This window comes from Rhinatrema bivittatum, chromosome 9 (genome assembly GCF_901001135.1).
Source record: "Rhinatrema bivittatum chromosome 9, aRhiBiv1.1, whole genome shotgun sequence".
NCBI lineage: Eukaryota > Metazoa > Chordata > Amphibia > Gymnophiona > Rhinatrematidae > Rhinatrema > Rhinatrema bivittatum.
Window position 1 is genome coordinate 8500160 of NC_042623.1, and position 13620 is coordinate 8513779.

Sequence of the window (13620 nt, forward strand, 5' to 3'; positions counted from 1 at the left end):
CATCCAGAGAGGCTTGCATCAGTGGTGACTATTATCCCATTCAGAATCTCTAATTCTGCACCACGCAGAAAACTGTCCCTGGCTTCCCCCTCTGACTAGGAAGATGAAGCACTTCCAATAACAGATTCCAGCAGGAGAAGAGCCCCCCATGCACAGGCCGCATATGTGCGAATGCCCAAAGCATTAATTCCCACTGTCGATGCCACAGAACCCAGACCTGTAAATAGTCCCAGACCCTGGGCACCAAGAGCTTTAGCAGAAGCCTAATTTGACTCTCAAATTTCAGCAGTCTCTCTCCATAAGAAACACTCTCCGTTAGTGTGTCGAAGTGAGCTCCCAGATAGTCCAGAGTTTGTATGTGAACTAAATGGCTTGTTGCTAGGTTCACCACCTATCCTAGAGCCTTCAAGTGCATCGGTACCTTTTGTACTATCGACAGGTCATTTGATTTTGCATGAATAAGCCAGTCATCCAGATACACCAACACACATACATAGTAATGACGGCAGAAAAAGACCAAAATGGTCCATCTAGTCTGCCCAGCAAGCTTCGTAAGGTAGTAACTGCCGCTCCGTGCAGGTTACCCCCAAGCTTTTTTTTTTTTTTTATTCCCTTTCTCTAGCCTTTAGGGATCACTTCCTCCGGAAGGTCATTCCAGGCATCCACCACGGTTCTTCAACCTCTACTCATAAGTCATTCGATGGAGATCATCCACCATTTTGGTCGTTCCTTCTCTGGACCATCTCCATGCTATCTCTGCCTCCTCTGAGATACGGTCTCCAGAACTGAACACAGTACTCCAGGTGAGGCCTCACCAAGGACCTGTACAAGGGGATCATCACTTCCCTTTTCTTACTAGATATTCCTCTCTCTATGCAGCCTAGCATTCTTCTGGCTTTGGTTATCACAATGTCAAATTTGTCGACTTCAGGTCTTTTGGATTATCACACCCCAGATGCATGACTCTGCACTTCTTGGCACTGAATCCCAGCTGCCATATCTTCCACCACTCTTCCAGCTTTCTTAAATCCAGTCTCATTCTCTCTACTCCTTCCGGCATGTTCACTCTATTGCAGATCTTGGTATCATCTGCAAATAGACAAACTTTACCTTCTATCCCTTCCGCAATGTCGCTCACGAAGATGTTGAACAGAACCGATCCCAATACCGATCCCTGTGGCTCTCTGTTTAACACCATTCTCCCTTCAGAGTAGGTTCCATTTACCTGTTGTCTTCTATCCGTCAACCAGTTTTTAATCCACTTCATCACCTTGGAGCTGACTCCCAAGCTTCTCATTTTGTTGATTAGTCTTCTGTGGGACTGTATCAAAAGCTTTACTAAAATCCAAGTAAACATCGAGCGGTCTTCCCACACCCTCCTTTTGCATTGCAACTGTCCCGACCCCCATCACCTTGGTGAAGGTACATGGAGCCATCGCCAGCTGAAGGGAAAGGCTTAAAACCAAAAATGTTCCCTTAGGACCATGAACCTCAGGAATCTCTGGTGCTCTGGCCTGATGGCTATGTGCAGATATGCCTCCATCAAGGTGAGAGATGCCAAGAACTCAGAGTTGGACCTCAGAGTTTCTATGTGGAAACGGGGAACCTTGAGAGCTGCATTTACCTTCTTTAAATCTAATCTCTCTTGAATTGGATATAGGAGGGGAAATAAACAGGATGCTTAACTTAAAGTTGACCTCCGGCGACACTAAGCGTGTTCAGGGTCTGAGCCAAACTCAGAAAGACATCACGGGGGGGGAAAAAAAAAATCTGAGCAGAGTCAAAAGTGGCTCTCAAACATATGCAATTTCTCCCTCTGCTAGACGTGAGAAAGTCAATTCCCCATCAGAATCCTCCAATGTCTCATAATCCACACTCCATTGAACATTACCAGGGACAGCTTCCCTGTGGCATTTGCCCGCAGTGACTGACAAATGGGAGGCTGAAGCATGTGAACCCTACATAGGTTTCACCTTCACTGGGCACCCCTGCAGAAAGGCCTACAAGCCCTGGAAACATTTCACCCAGGAGGAGGAGAATGGATCCATACCAGAGTCCATAGGCCCAATCTTGCTCTCTCCGACCTCTCTTGGGGAAGCTTCTGTCCTCGGGAACAAGGGAGAACTGACTATTGCCTCGCCTCCCACTCCAGAGACCCCATAGACCAAGGGGATGTCCCAACATGGGCAAAAGCTGTAGTGGTCAAATGGCTTTGAGCATCTAAACAGCACCAACACAGATAGAAAGCGAGAGAAAGGACTGAATTGCTATCAGACAGCAAAACTCACAGATAGCCAGGCGTTTGTTCATTCCTGGCACCTTCGGCTCTAGGTGGCCTCTTGTGCGCAATCCAATCCCACCTGGATGTACACACACTCCTGTAGGACGCATGCAAACACGTGCTCAAGACTAGGTCGTGGTCATACACGCACAAGTACATGCTCGTACAGGCCATGGTCATGTGCGCACAAGTAGCTGCGCAAATACACACAAGTCTAGGTTGCAGATGTACATGCTCAACTCCAGGCTGTGGCCTTGCACACACAGTCAGTTCCCAGCACATGCAACCACCACACGGCGAGAATGTGCGCACACGCCTACGCACGTGGAAAAAAAAAACACTGCAGTGGCCTACCACATGGCTAAGTAAAGCCTGCCTGCACCTTCAGCGTGTTTAGGCCCAGATCCATTTAACATCCGGCACTTAAAATCAGCCTGAAGAACTTCAACAGCTCAGACTTCTTGACTGACCGAGAATCCATGGAGACTGGGGCCAAAAGCCAGCATTTCGTTAAATATGCTTTGCACCGAAGCAAATTAACACTGGCAGAAGACCTCTAATCCTCCTCAGTTTGAGTGCCTCTGCCCCTCTGCAGGACAGGGAACTGTCAGTGATAGCTATGGGGATTCCCCTGCCTCTCCCGCTAGGGAATCTAAAATGGCCGCCGTTTCTGTGCTGACAGGGAAAGCCTCGGTGCTAGACTCAGCCACCTGTGAGGCTTGTTCTATCAGTGCGGCCATGCTTGATGCAGATCCCTGAATACTTTTACTGCACGCACACGCTGTTTCTCCCCACACCAAGCAGGGGAACAGTCCCTCAGTGGCTCGGAGCCAACACCCGGTATCCTCCCAAGGCAGAGAAGCTGCTGAAAAACCTCCTCGCTGAGCTCCCAGGTAGCTTCCCCACTGGAACCTCGCTCCTTGTTCTCTCTTTTTTACACTCTGAGAACAAATAAAGATGCATAGAAACAGATACTTTCCTTTGGAGCAGAGGTTCAGGTTCCAGGAGCGCAGGCTGCATGGCAGATCAGAAAAGAGCCAGACTTACAATACCTACTCCCTAGACTGGAGCGCAGAGCTGCCAGTAAAAAATAAAGAGAATCAACCAAATTAAAAAAGGGACCAACTAAAAGAAAAACAGCCGCCCTGAGCCTGTAGCTGCCTCAGCAGCCTCATCAAGGGGAGGGATCTGGACCACCAGATTTATACCCCTCGGAAGAAAGGAACGAGTGTACAAAAAGGGTCACCAACCCCCAGCTCGTCCACCTCGACCAGACAGAGAAGGACCCACTAAGACCCCTGAGAGGAAGTCTCCTGACTGCAGAACTGCAGGTTTTACATCATCTACCATCTGCTGGAGAGAGAGAAATGCCGAGGGACTGCAGGTGGCGCGCACTGGGTTATGTACAGGGTCAGTGAGACTCTGTCTCCATTTACTGGCAGGGAGGCAAAACCCAGGAGTCCGGACTGATCAGGGTATGTACAGGGAATTTTTTTTCATCTGAAGATTGGTCCCTAAAGTACTTTCCTCCCCCTGTAGCCCTTTAATATGTAAAAATATCCCTTGACCTAACTGGAGGCAAGGACTACTTAAAGAGCCATTGGGCCCACTCCCTTTGCCACCAAGACGCAGAGTGCGGGAGACGAGACAGCGGTACCCCAAGGTGTCGCTCTTCAGCTGGCATACCCTAGCTTTATAAAAACACTTCAATGCTGTGAACAAGCTAACAGTCACGAAAATATTTACAGGAAGAAGCATCTATAAACTAGAGCAAACATTTCTCTTCTTGTAACATGAACTCTCCTTTATGAGAACAAGTTTTTTTTAAAGCAACCTGCCCAGGTAAAGTGGTCTGGCTGTACCCTGCCTTCTCTTCTCCACAGCGCACATGTTTTAAGCTGAGGCGTTCCAGGGGAGCACCTGTGCAACGCACACAGGGCGTTCGCAGTAGTGCATGCACTAAAAGGTAGGGATGTGCATTCGTTCAAAACGCATGCACAATCTGCAACGTATAGGTCCCTATTCGTTGCATTCATGGGTTCCCGAACCCCCACGAATGCAATGTATCATTAACAAATAAAACCCCCACCCTCCTGACCCCACCCCAAGACTTACCAAAAGTCCCTGGTGGTTCAGCGGGGGGTCCAGGAGCGATCTCCTGCACTCGGGCCGTCAGCTGCCAGTATTCAAAATGGCACCGATAGCCTTTGCTATCCATTGCTCCTACCATGTGACAGGGGCCGACCAATGGCACCGGTAGCCCCTGTGACATAGTAAGGGCAAAGGCTATCGGCGCCATTTTGAATACTGGCAGCCGACGGCCCGAGTGCAGGAAATCGCTCCTGGACCACCAGGGACATTTGGCAAGTCTTGGGAGGGAGGGGGGGGGGGGGTTGTAGTTAATTAAATTTAAAAGGGTTGGGAAGGGGTTTTTTTTTTGTATTCCAAGTTTAATGGAAAATGAATACCGAATTCAACTAATGGATGAATCGAGTTTCCCCCCTATGAAAACGAATGCAACATATTTGGGTCCCGACGAATACCGAATCCGTCCCTTCTGCACATCCCTACTAAAAAGGTCCTGTCATACTTTTAGACGAAATAGTTAAGCAGCTCCCAGCCTTGGGCTACACAACATGGACGTATTTAATATTGCTCTGCTCGTTTCCAAAGCAGGGGATGTGTCTAATTCCTACCCCAACATAAACAGAAGACAGAAAGCAATCAAACCATACAATACTTACTAGTATGAGAGCAGTGACCGAGCTCAGGAAAATGCAGACGGCAAAGAAAACATTCACAGGCTTTGGAGGCAGATGTGGAAAGACAAAAGCACTGATCAAAGTGACCTGTGTTGAAAAAATGAGAGGGGACAGTTCAGTGCACATAAAAAGTCTTTCCAGGACTGTACCTGCCACAGGCACAGTCCTGGAAAGATTACTGCTCTCCTGAGCACACACAGGCTGCCGGGAGAAGGGAGAGGAGCAAACCAGCGTCAACGGCAAGACCCACATTAAGGAGCCATGGAGACAGAGGACCCACAAGTGGATCTATCCATGGCGTAAGTACCCAGTGTGTGCAGCTCCTAGAACGTGGGAAACCACGCAAGCTGAACAAGAGCCCCGACTCTGTCCTGGAGCTGAGCCGCAGGACACACAGAGGGCTTCAGGCAGACACGCGACTGCCCAGAAACAGCCTAAGGGTTGTCGAGACCTTCTTAAAAAACTACTTCAACCCCGCGTACTCTTTTAACATTTCTCTATGGCTGACAAATAAAAGAGAGGAACTGAATTATCACGAAGAACACAATTTTACAAAAAATCAACACTTACTATTACAAGCAAGGATGTTAAAAGGCCAACAACTAAGTTGATTACTCTATCCTGAAAAAGAAAAAAAAGATGAGACAATATTTAGTATTTAGCAAATAACATTCTCTAGCAAAGAAAGCACATTTATGGAGTTACAGAATTGTATTAAGGGCTGGGAAAATGCCAGGCAGCAGGGCACCTAGAATTCAGCATGTGACACTGTACCAGGAAGAGATGGTAATGGAGTTACAGCTGCCAGCGCTAGCAGGGCCCCAAGAGAGAGGAGACTGGCGAGGACCAGCTCAGGGAAAGTTGCAAGCCATGGACCGACACCAGCAGGGCCCAGGTCCCCGCTGCCTGGCCACGTAGGAAAGAGAAGGGTTAGGGGGAAGGAGAGCAGAGACAAGCAACAAGCAAATCTAAAACCAGAAGGGCCTCAAAGATAGCAAGAAAGGAAAACCATTGCAGGCAGTGCCTAAGTGTTTTCAATGTTTTTCCACCCTGATTACGTCAGCAGGCCTCCAGAGATGCCTCAAACCTCGTAGCATCCATACACGTGCACAGGTCCATACATCAAATGCCAACAAAAAAAGATTAGTAGAAAGACTAATTGTGAAATTGTTTTGCCCGAGTTTGCATCAATGGGTCACTGCTCTAAGATGTGAGCATTAGAAACACTGCCCAGCTCGGATTCCCCCAGTTTGGGTCAGGTGTCTCTCCTCCCTCTTCTGGAAGCAGAGTCAGGGTTTCAAGATTGCCAGAACGACTGTGCCCGAGACACGGTTGCTTGCCCTGGGTCTTCAGTGTATAAGTGTCACTGCATATTCATCACGGATATCCTCAAACCCCAGCTGGCCCTCAGGTGAACCTCCAGGAGACCTTCCACCTTAGCAAAATTACAAGGGCAGTATCTTTCCTGGAAGCATGGTTAATGGAGATCGGCAACCTACGGAAGACAAGACTAGGATCTCTCACCCACGACGAGAGTCAGAGGGAAGGGAGCTCCCAGGAAATACCCCAATGAGAAAGCTACCACCATCACAGGCTCTGGCTCCCAAGTTAGATGTGTTAGGAGAGATAGGTCCCTTCCCTCTTTAAAGAAGGGAAATCTCAGAGCTTACCTGGGATTCCCCAAAACGCATCTCCCTAGAGATCTTCAAGGCTAGTGTTTTTTCAGATTGTCACACACACACACACATAACGGGGTACCCTGCACCTCCTCCAGTCTGAACAGACTCTACCTAGAGCCCCTGATGTGTAACTTTCTCCCACCAGGCTGAGCCACGGGGAAAGCTTTGCAGCACTTCCAAGGAAGCACGTTAAGATATAAAAAAAAGCATGCACGCCAGCTGCTCTGCTCACTTCTTTCTAAAAACAGATCCAGCATTCATGGGAAAACGTCTCTCTTTGACCAGATCCATACATTTAATGGGACATTTTGGTTTCTAGCTTTTGTACAGATCTACTATCCTGAAAACGTGATGGCTGTAAGTGGAATGGTTCAGGAAATAAACAGGAAAAGAGTGATTTCCCCAATTTTTGGCTGGATTACAAATTTTTCTGGGAAACACTCCTGTTAGTTTTGTATAAAGCTCTACACATCTTCAACTCAGTTATTGTATTTAGAATGGTTTGGGAGACTATGGGGGCCGATGCAATAGTTGTGCGCAGAAAACGGGCGCGTTTTCCTAGCACGCACCCAGCCACCTCTCCTGGGCGTGTGATCCAATAGTTAAATGAGGGATCGCATTAAAAAGAAGGCACGAGGGAAAAACGTGCGTCCTTAGCACCTCCTCGGCATCGGGTGGCTGTCAGTGCGGACTGGGAAACGGACGCTCAATCTATGACTGTCAGTTTTCTCCCGCCTCCGGCACAGACACAAGGTATCCGGCCTGGGCAGAGTATCTTGTGTGTGTATTGGGTGTCAAGAATTTTGGTTTTCAAACACGTTTTTTTTGTTTGTTTTTTTACCGAATACTGCTTTATTTGGTTCCTCCTCCTTAGTATCTCGATGATACTATTAGGAGGAATCACAGAAAGCAGGATTTTTCTTTTTAATGCGCCTTGAGCGTGGCGTGGATTGTGGGTTATGGATGCGTGTCCAAAACGTTGCGTCCAATCGCACATTAAGCCATGTGCAGCAGCTGGTGCACAGTTATTGCATCGGCCCCAATGTGCACAAGATAGATGGATGAAGCAAACACTGATTTATTTTTTGTTTTAAGGGAAAAAAAAAAGCATTACAAAGTCTACACAATAGCTGCAGTCCATGAAGTCACCAAAAAATAAAATGCAGCTGAAGAGTGGTCTCCTTTCACGTCACTGGGGCCACAAACCATCTGTTTGTCAGAACAATCCTGATGAATATTCACTTAAATCTGCATCTATTTGGTCTCAGAATCAGGTTTTGTTGTTACCCTGAAACCAGAGTTAGTGGACCTGGGAGCTTATGTTGCTGTAAGCCAGCAACGCATCAATATGCTTTTCCTAATAAAATGTAAAACTATCTAATCAAGGCATCATCGAGCTGGGCTCAAAGGGACTAGGGGAACACACGAGTCACAAAATCCCACCTCATGTAGACCTGGGACAATTCTCTGCTCCGATAAAACTCTTCTGGCCAGATGTAAAAAAGCTCATCTCATCACTATGTCTATGGGGAAAGTGCTGAGAAGAGCAGACTTAATGTGCTGAAACTACATATCCTATAAAACCCTCCAAGCATGGAGAATATTTTGAGAACACACTGTTCTGATGGAAGAATAATGCCTCTGTATCATACGCCCCATGCTGCGACCTCATCTCGAGTATTGTGTGCAGTTCTGGTCACCACATCTCAAGAAAGATAGAGCAGAATTGGAAAAAGGTACAGAGGGCGGCAACCAAAATGTTAACAATTCCCCTATGAGGAAAGGCTAAAGAGGTTAGGACTCTTCATCCTGGAGAAGAGACGGCTGAGGGGGGATAGGATAGAGGTCTTTAAAATGAGTGGAGTGGAACGAGTAAACGTTAATCAGTTGTTTATTCTTTCAGGGGACACAATGAAGTTACTGGGTAATACATTTAAAACTAGTAAGAGAAAATATGTTTTTACTCAATGCATAATTAAGCTCTGGAATTTGCTGCCAGAGGATGTGGTTAGTGCAGTTAGGGCTTAAAAAAAAAAAAGGTTTGGACAAGTTCCTGGAGGAAAAATTCATTAACCATTAAGGTAGAGCTGCAGAAATCCCCTGCTTATCCCTGGGATAAGCAGCTTGCAATCTCTCTGCCCCTTGGGGTCCTGCCAGGTTCTTATGGCCTGGATTGACCACTAGTGGACACAGGATACTGGGCTTGATGGACCCTATATCTGACCCAATATGGCAAGTCTTGTGTTATATTAAGATGCTAGAAGGAGGCGACACAGGATCCATAAATAGCTAATACCACTGCTTATCATTTCTATAGGGATACTAGCCAAGCAAGATCAAGGCCCCACAGATTTCAATCTTCTATGTCCTAGCTAAAATACGGTCTCTTTCCATGACTGAACACTGGTAGCCCTGGATTTTGCTGCTCATGCTCGTCAGCTCCAGACGTTTGGTTGCTACTGGCCACCATATTCTGCAGACGAGAAGAGAAGAACACAAGCGTAAGCCGTGGCAGAAAACGGGCAGAGTTAAAACCTTAACCTAGCGGAGAAATGTCAGGTGCTCCATGGGCAAGCAGGAGAAGGGCGGCTGGACTCGCCCTTCCCTTTCAGGCAAACACCACGTACGGGGCGCACTCCTCTCCCCCCTTCATTCTGCTGATCCTCACACAGGAATCTTCATTCACAAATACTCTACTCCTCCCCGTATCCCGAGGCAGCGTACGAGAGGATCCACAACACACAGCCCAAGAGCACGACTCAATCGGCACTTTGCATGGAATATGTACAGGGCCTGGGCTTTCCTTTCCACGGTGGTAATGGAATGATCCAGAAAGGATTGGCTTTTACATCATCGTCGTCTCTCTAATGGGTCAGGTGGCAGGGGGTTAATTCCCCCGTCTCAGATGAAAGAAACTTGCCCCAAAGCAGCGTCCCTGCTGAAATGAGGCCAAGCCATTCTGACTGTCCCAGAGTCGTTTCTCTGGTTCTGATATACAGCTGGGCCTCCAGGGCACAAGAGCTCTTACCGGCCAGACAGACAATCAGCCCGACAGCCCCAGGTCACAAAAAGAAAAAACAAAAACACCAAACTACAGAGGAAGGCAAGAAAAAACATTTTAACCATCTTTTTGGATACAGTGGCAAACAACGTTCCCTCTAATTTCTGGAAGGCTATGAGCGCAAGAATAAACTTATTTGTAGCAGATTACAGAAGTGTAGTTCTAGACAAGGTCAAGGCCTAACAGTTTCCTCTAAGCTGTGCACGCAGACGGCAAACCATAGCACTCACAAGAAATTCCCGTATTCGCATTGTAATGGCTCGTAGTGCTGATATAAAAGATTACCAAAAAAAATTTCCAATCCGCTTTGTATAAAAACGTCACTGCAGCCTTCCAATAAACCCTGCAAAGCTGTACTGTTTCATGGCTGATAAAACTAACACAACTTTTCTTTCAATTATATTCCATGCTTTAATTGCTGGTGTACTGTACAGTGACCTCAGCCTTACATGCAAGGATCTCACCAGGCCCACCAGCACCAACCACATTCCCCACTGATTCAAGGGAGTGGGGGTGAGGAGGTTGAGAATATAAATTGCCATGCTGGGTCAGACCAAGGGTCCATCAAGCCCAGCATCCTGTTTCAAACAGAGGCCAAAACCAGGCCACAAGAACCTGGCAATTACCCAAACACTAAGAAGATCCCATGCTACTGATGCAATTAATAGCAGTGGCTATTCCCTAAGTAAACTTGATTAATAGCCGTTAATGGACTTCTCCTCCAAGAACTTTTCCAAACCTTTTTTGAACCCAGCTACACTAACTGCACTAACCACATCCTCTGGCAACAAATTCCAGAGCTTAATTGTGCGTTGAGTGAAAAAGAATTTTCTCAGATTAGTCTTAAATGTGCTATTTGCTAACTTCATGGAATGCTCCCTAGTCCTTCTATTATTCAAATGTGTAAATAATCGAGTCACATCTACTCGTTCAAGACCTCTCATGATCTTAAAGACCTCTATCATATCCCACCTCAGCTGTCTCTTCTCCAAGCTGAACAGCCCTAACCTCTTCAGCCTTTCCTCATAGGGGAATTGTTCCATCCCCTTTATCATTTTGGTTGCCCTTCTCTGTAACTTCTCCATCGCAACTATATCTTTGAGATGCGGCGACCAGAATTGTACACAGTATTCAAGGTGCAATCTCACCATAGAGCAAGAGGCATTATGACATTTTCTGTTTTATTAACCATTCCCTTCCTAATAATTCCTAACATTCTGTTTGCTTTTTTGACTGCTGCAGCACAGTGAACCCACGATTTTAAAGTATTATCCACTATGATGCCTGGATCTTTTTCCTGGGTGGTAGCTCCTAATATGGAACCTAACATCCTGTAACTACAGCATGGGTTATTTTTCCCTATATGCATCACCTTGCACTTGTCCACATTAAATTTCATCTGCCATTTGGATGCCCAATCTTCCAGTCTCACAAGGTCCTCCTGCAATTTCACAATCCACTTGCAATTTAACTGCTCTGAATAATTGAGACATCTGCAGATTTGATCATTTCACTCGACGTATTCCTTTCCAGATCATATCTACAGTTATTTGGCCCAGTGGCAGTGCCACGTGCAGCATCCCCAGATCATGCATTCTGTACCCTGGGTTAGCTGGGGAAGGGGGAAGGGCTAAGGGCAATAACTGGTGGCTGAATTCCTGGTGCATGGCTCCCCCCTCCTTGGCACTGTTGCCGTAATGACCAGACTAGGAAGAAAGAGGAGAAAAAAATCCCCAGGTGGTTGTGAGTGAAGGCACATGGTGCCCGAATCCCACTACTGGATCCAAATGAAATGGAAGAACTGAGGAAGTAGCAGGCCAAACACACAAGAAAAAGAAAATTTGCATCAGCAAAACATTTTGTTAAGTAAGTTTGTATTTGAAAGGTGGCGAGAAAAAATGGTGAAGATTAGCAGGAGGGGACCCTGTTAGAAGACCTGGTCAGAGGTTTGCTTGTTCTGCACTGTGGTGGCAAATTGGCTAATTACTGGAAGGTTCTGTACAGCGTCTTGAGCTTTTTATGTTAAGACAATCTAGAAAGAAAGGGCCAATGAGACAGAGGAACACAGAGAGCAACATTAAAAAGTGATGTAGAGGGTAGTGCCATGCTGGATCTATCGAGCCCAGGATGCACATTCCAGGGAGAAGATCCAGTCCTTGTTCTCCCCCTCCCAGGGAGAAGGTCGTCTTCTGAACTTTTCCTAACTCCTTTCAAACCAAGCTTTGCTAGATGCCTTGACTGCATCCTCCGACAACAAATTCCAGAGCTCGATTGCACAGAGAGTGATGTTTTAAAATCGGTTACCCTCTTACTTTCATGGAACGTCTTTCTAGTCTCAGTACTCTTTGAAGGGGGTAAAGCAGAGTTACTTACCTGTCTGAAGACAACAGGATGCTAGCCCTCACATGTGGGCGACTGAGCCTCTCCGAGCATGCTACTGTACCACACATCCACATGCCGTGGGGTGGCAGGCAAGTATAGCGAGGACTGGCATCCTGCTGTCCTCCGGGAACAGCAGCTACAGGTAAGCAACTCTGCTTTCTCCAAGAACAAGCAGGATGCCAGTCCTCACACTTGGGTGAATCCCTAGCTACAGATCGCCCCCCATCATAAAAGGGGGACCAACAAAACATGAAACGAGTGCTGAAGGCACAACAAGATGTGCTGGTAACGGGGGAGGCAGCCTGAACAGAGTTGGGTTCTGAAGGACAGACTGGCCACACCTGCTGTCGCCATCCCTATCCAAACAATAATGCAATGCGAATGTGTGGAGAACACTCCCTGTCGCAGCTCCGCGCATCTCTTCCAAGGGGACGAACAGAGTGAGCCTTGACAGGGCTCCCAAGATGCAGTCCCGCCTGGGTATAACAGAAAGAGATGCAGTGTGCCAGCAAACTGGAAAGCAACAGCAATCCCCAACCTGTTCTGATCAAAAGGAACAACGTTGGGTGGCCTGCATACGGGCTTCTGTGCACTCCAGATAGAAGGCACTGTGCAAAGCTTGGTGCCAATGGGGCCTGGGAAAAAAATGTTGGCAGGACAATGGACTGGTTGAAGTCAGGCACCACCTTAGCTAGGGCTCCTTTGTGCACACCTCATGTCAGGGACTCCATTGTATTTAATATTTCTGTATTGTTTACTTTTGAATTTGCATGTTTTTATTGTATATCACTTAGGCCTTTTAGTGTTAAGTGATTAACAACTTTTAATAAATGTAAATGTAACTTAGGGTACGTGCATAAGACCACCCTATCGTGGAAAAACTTTGTGTAAGGTAGATAAGTCACTAAGACCTGGAACTTGCTGACTCTGCAAGCTGAAGCGACTGCCACCAAAAATATAAGCTTTCCATGTCAGGACAAAGGGAGCTTTCATCATAGGCAGATCGTGCATAAATTGTACAACTATAGGCTTACCTTCTTATACCATGGTGATATGCGCCAATCGCACTCAGGTGAACCCCAAGCTGGTCTTCAGACAAGTTGTAGAAGAGTCAAGCAGCTTTTATGTGGAACAGAAGGGATATTGCTCACACCACACCGAGAATCACTTCAGGGCATAGGACTTTCTTGTGGCAGGTTTTCTGAAAGCCACCAGGACCTGAGACACACCTTCCAAGAGATCTAGCAGTTGTTAAGACCAGCTTCTCAACATCCAGGCAGTGAGCGACAGGGTTTAGAAGTTGGAATACTGCAACAGGCTTCGAACCTGGGTGATGAGACCTAATCCCCAGCTGGACTGGTTTCCTGATGGCCAACGAGGATCATAGTCCCTTTGTCCTTGCAAAGCTTCACAAAGTCTTCAACACCAGTGGAGTTGGAGAATAGGTGTACAGGA

General features: G+C 46.9%; 1 protein-coding gene across 2 annotated transcripts in view; it reads right to left on the bottom strand.

Annotated features, from left to right (window-relative positions):
* The window catches only part of TMEM243 (transmembrane protein 243), a 31482-nt gene that overhangs the window by 2364 nt on the left and 15498 nt on the right, over positions 1 to 13620 (bottom strand). For both annotated transcript variants that reach the window (XM_029615220.1, XM_029615219.1), the window contains exons 2-3: positions 5614 to 5664; positions 5026 to 5130 (exon numbers count right to left, since the gene is read on the bottom strand). In XM_029615220.1, the coding sequence (XP_029471080.1) occupies positions 5026 to 5130; positions 5614 to 5664 (156 nt within the window). The remainder of the gene's footprint in view (positions 1 to 5025; positions 5131 to 5613; positions 5665 to 13620) is intronic.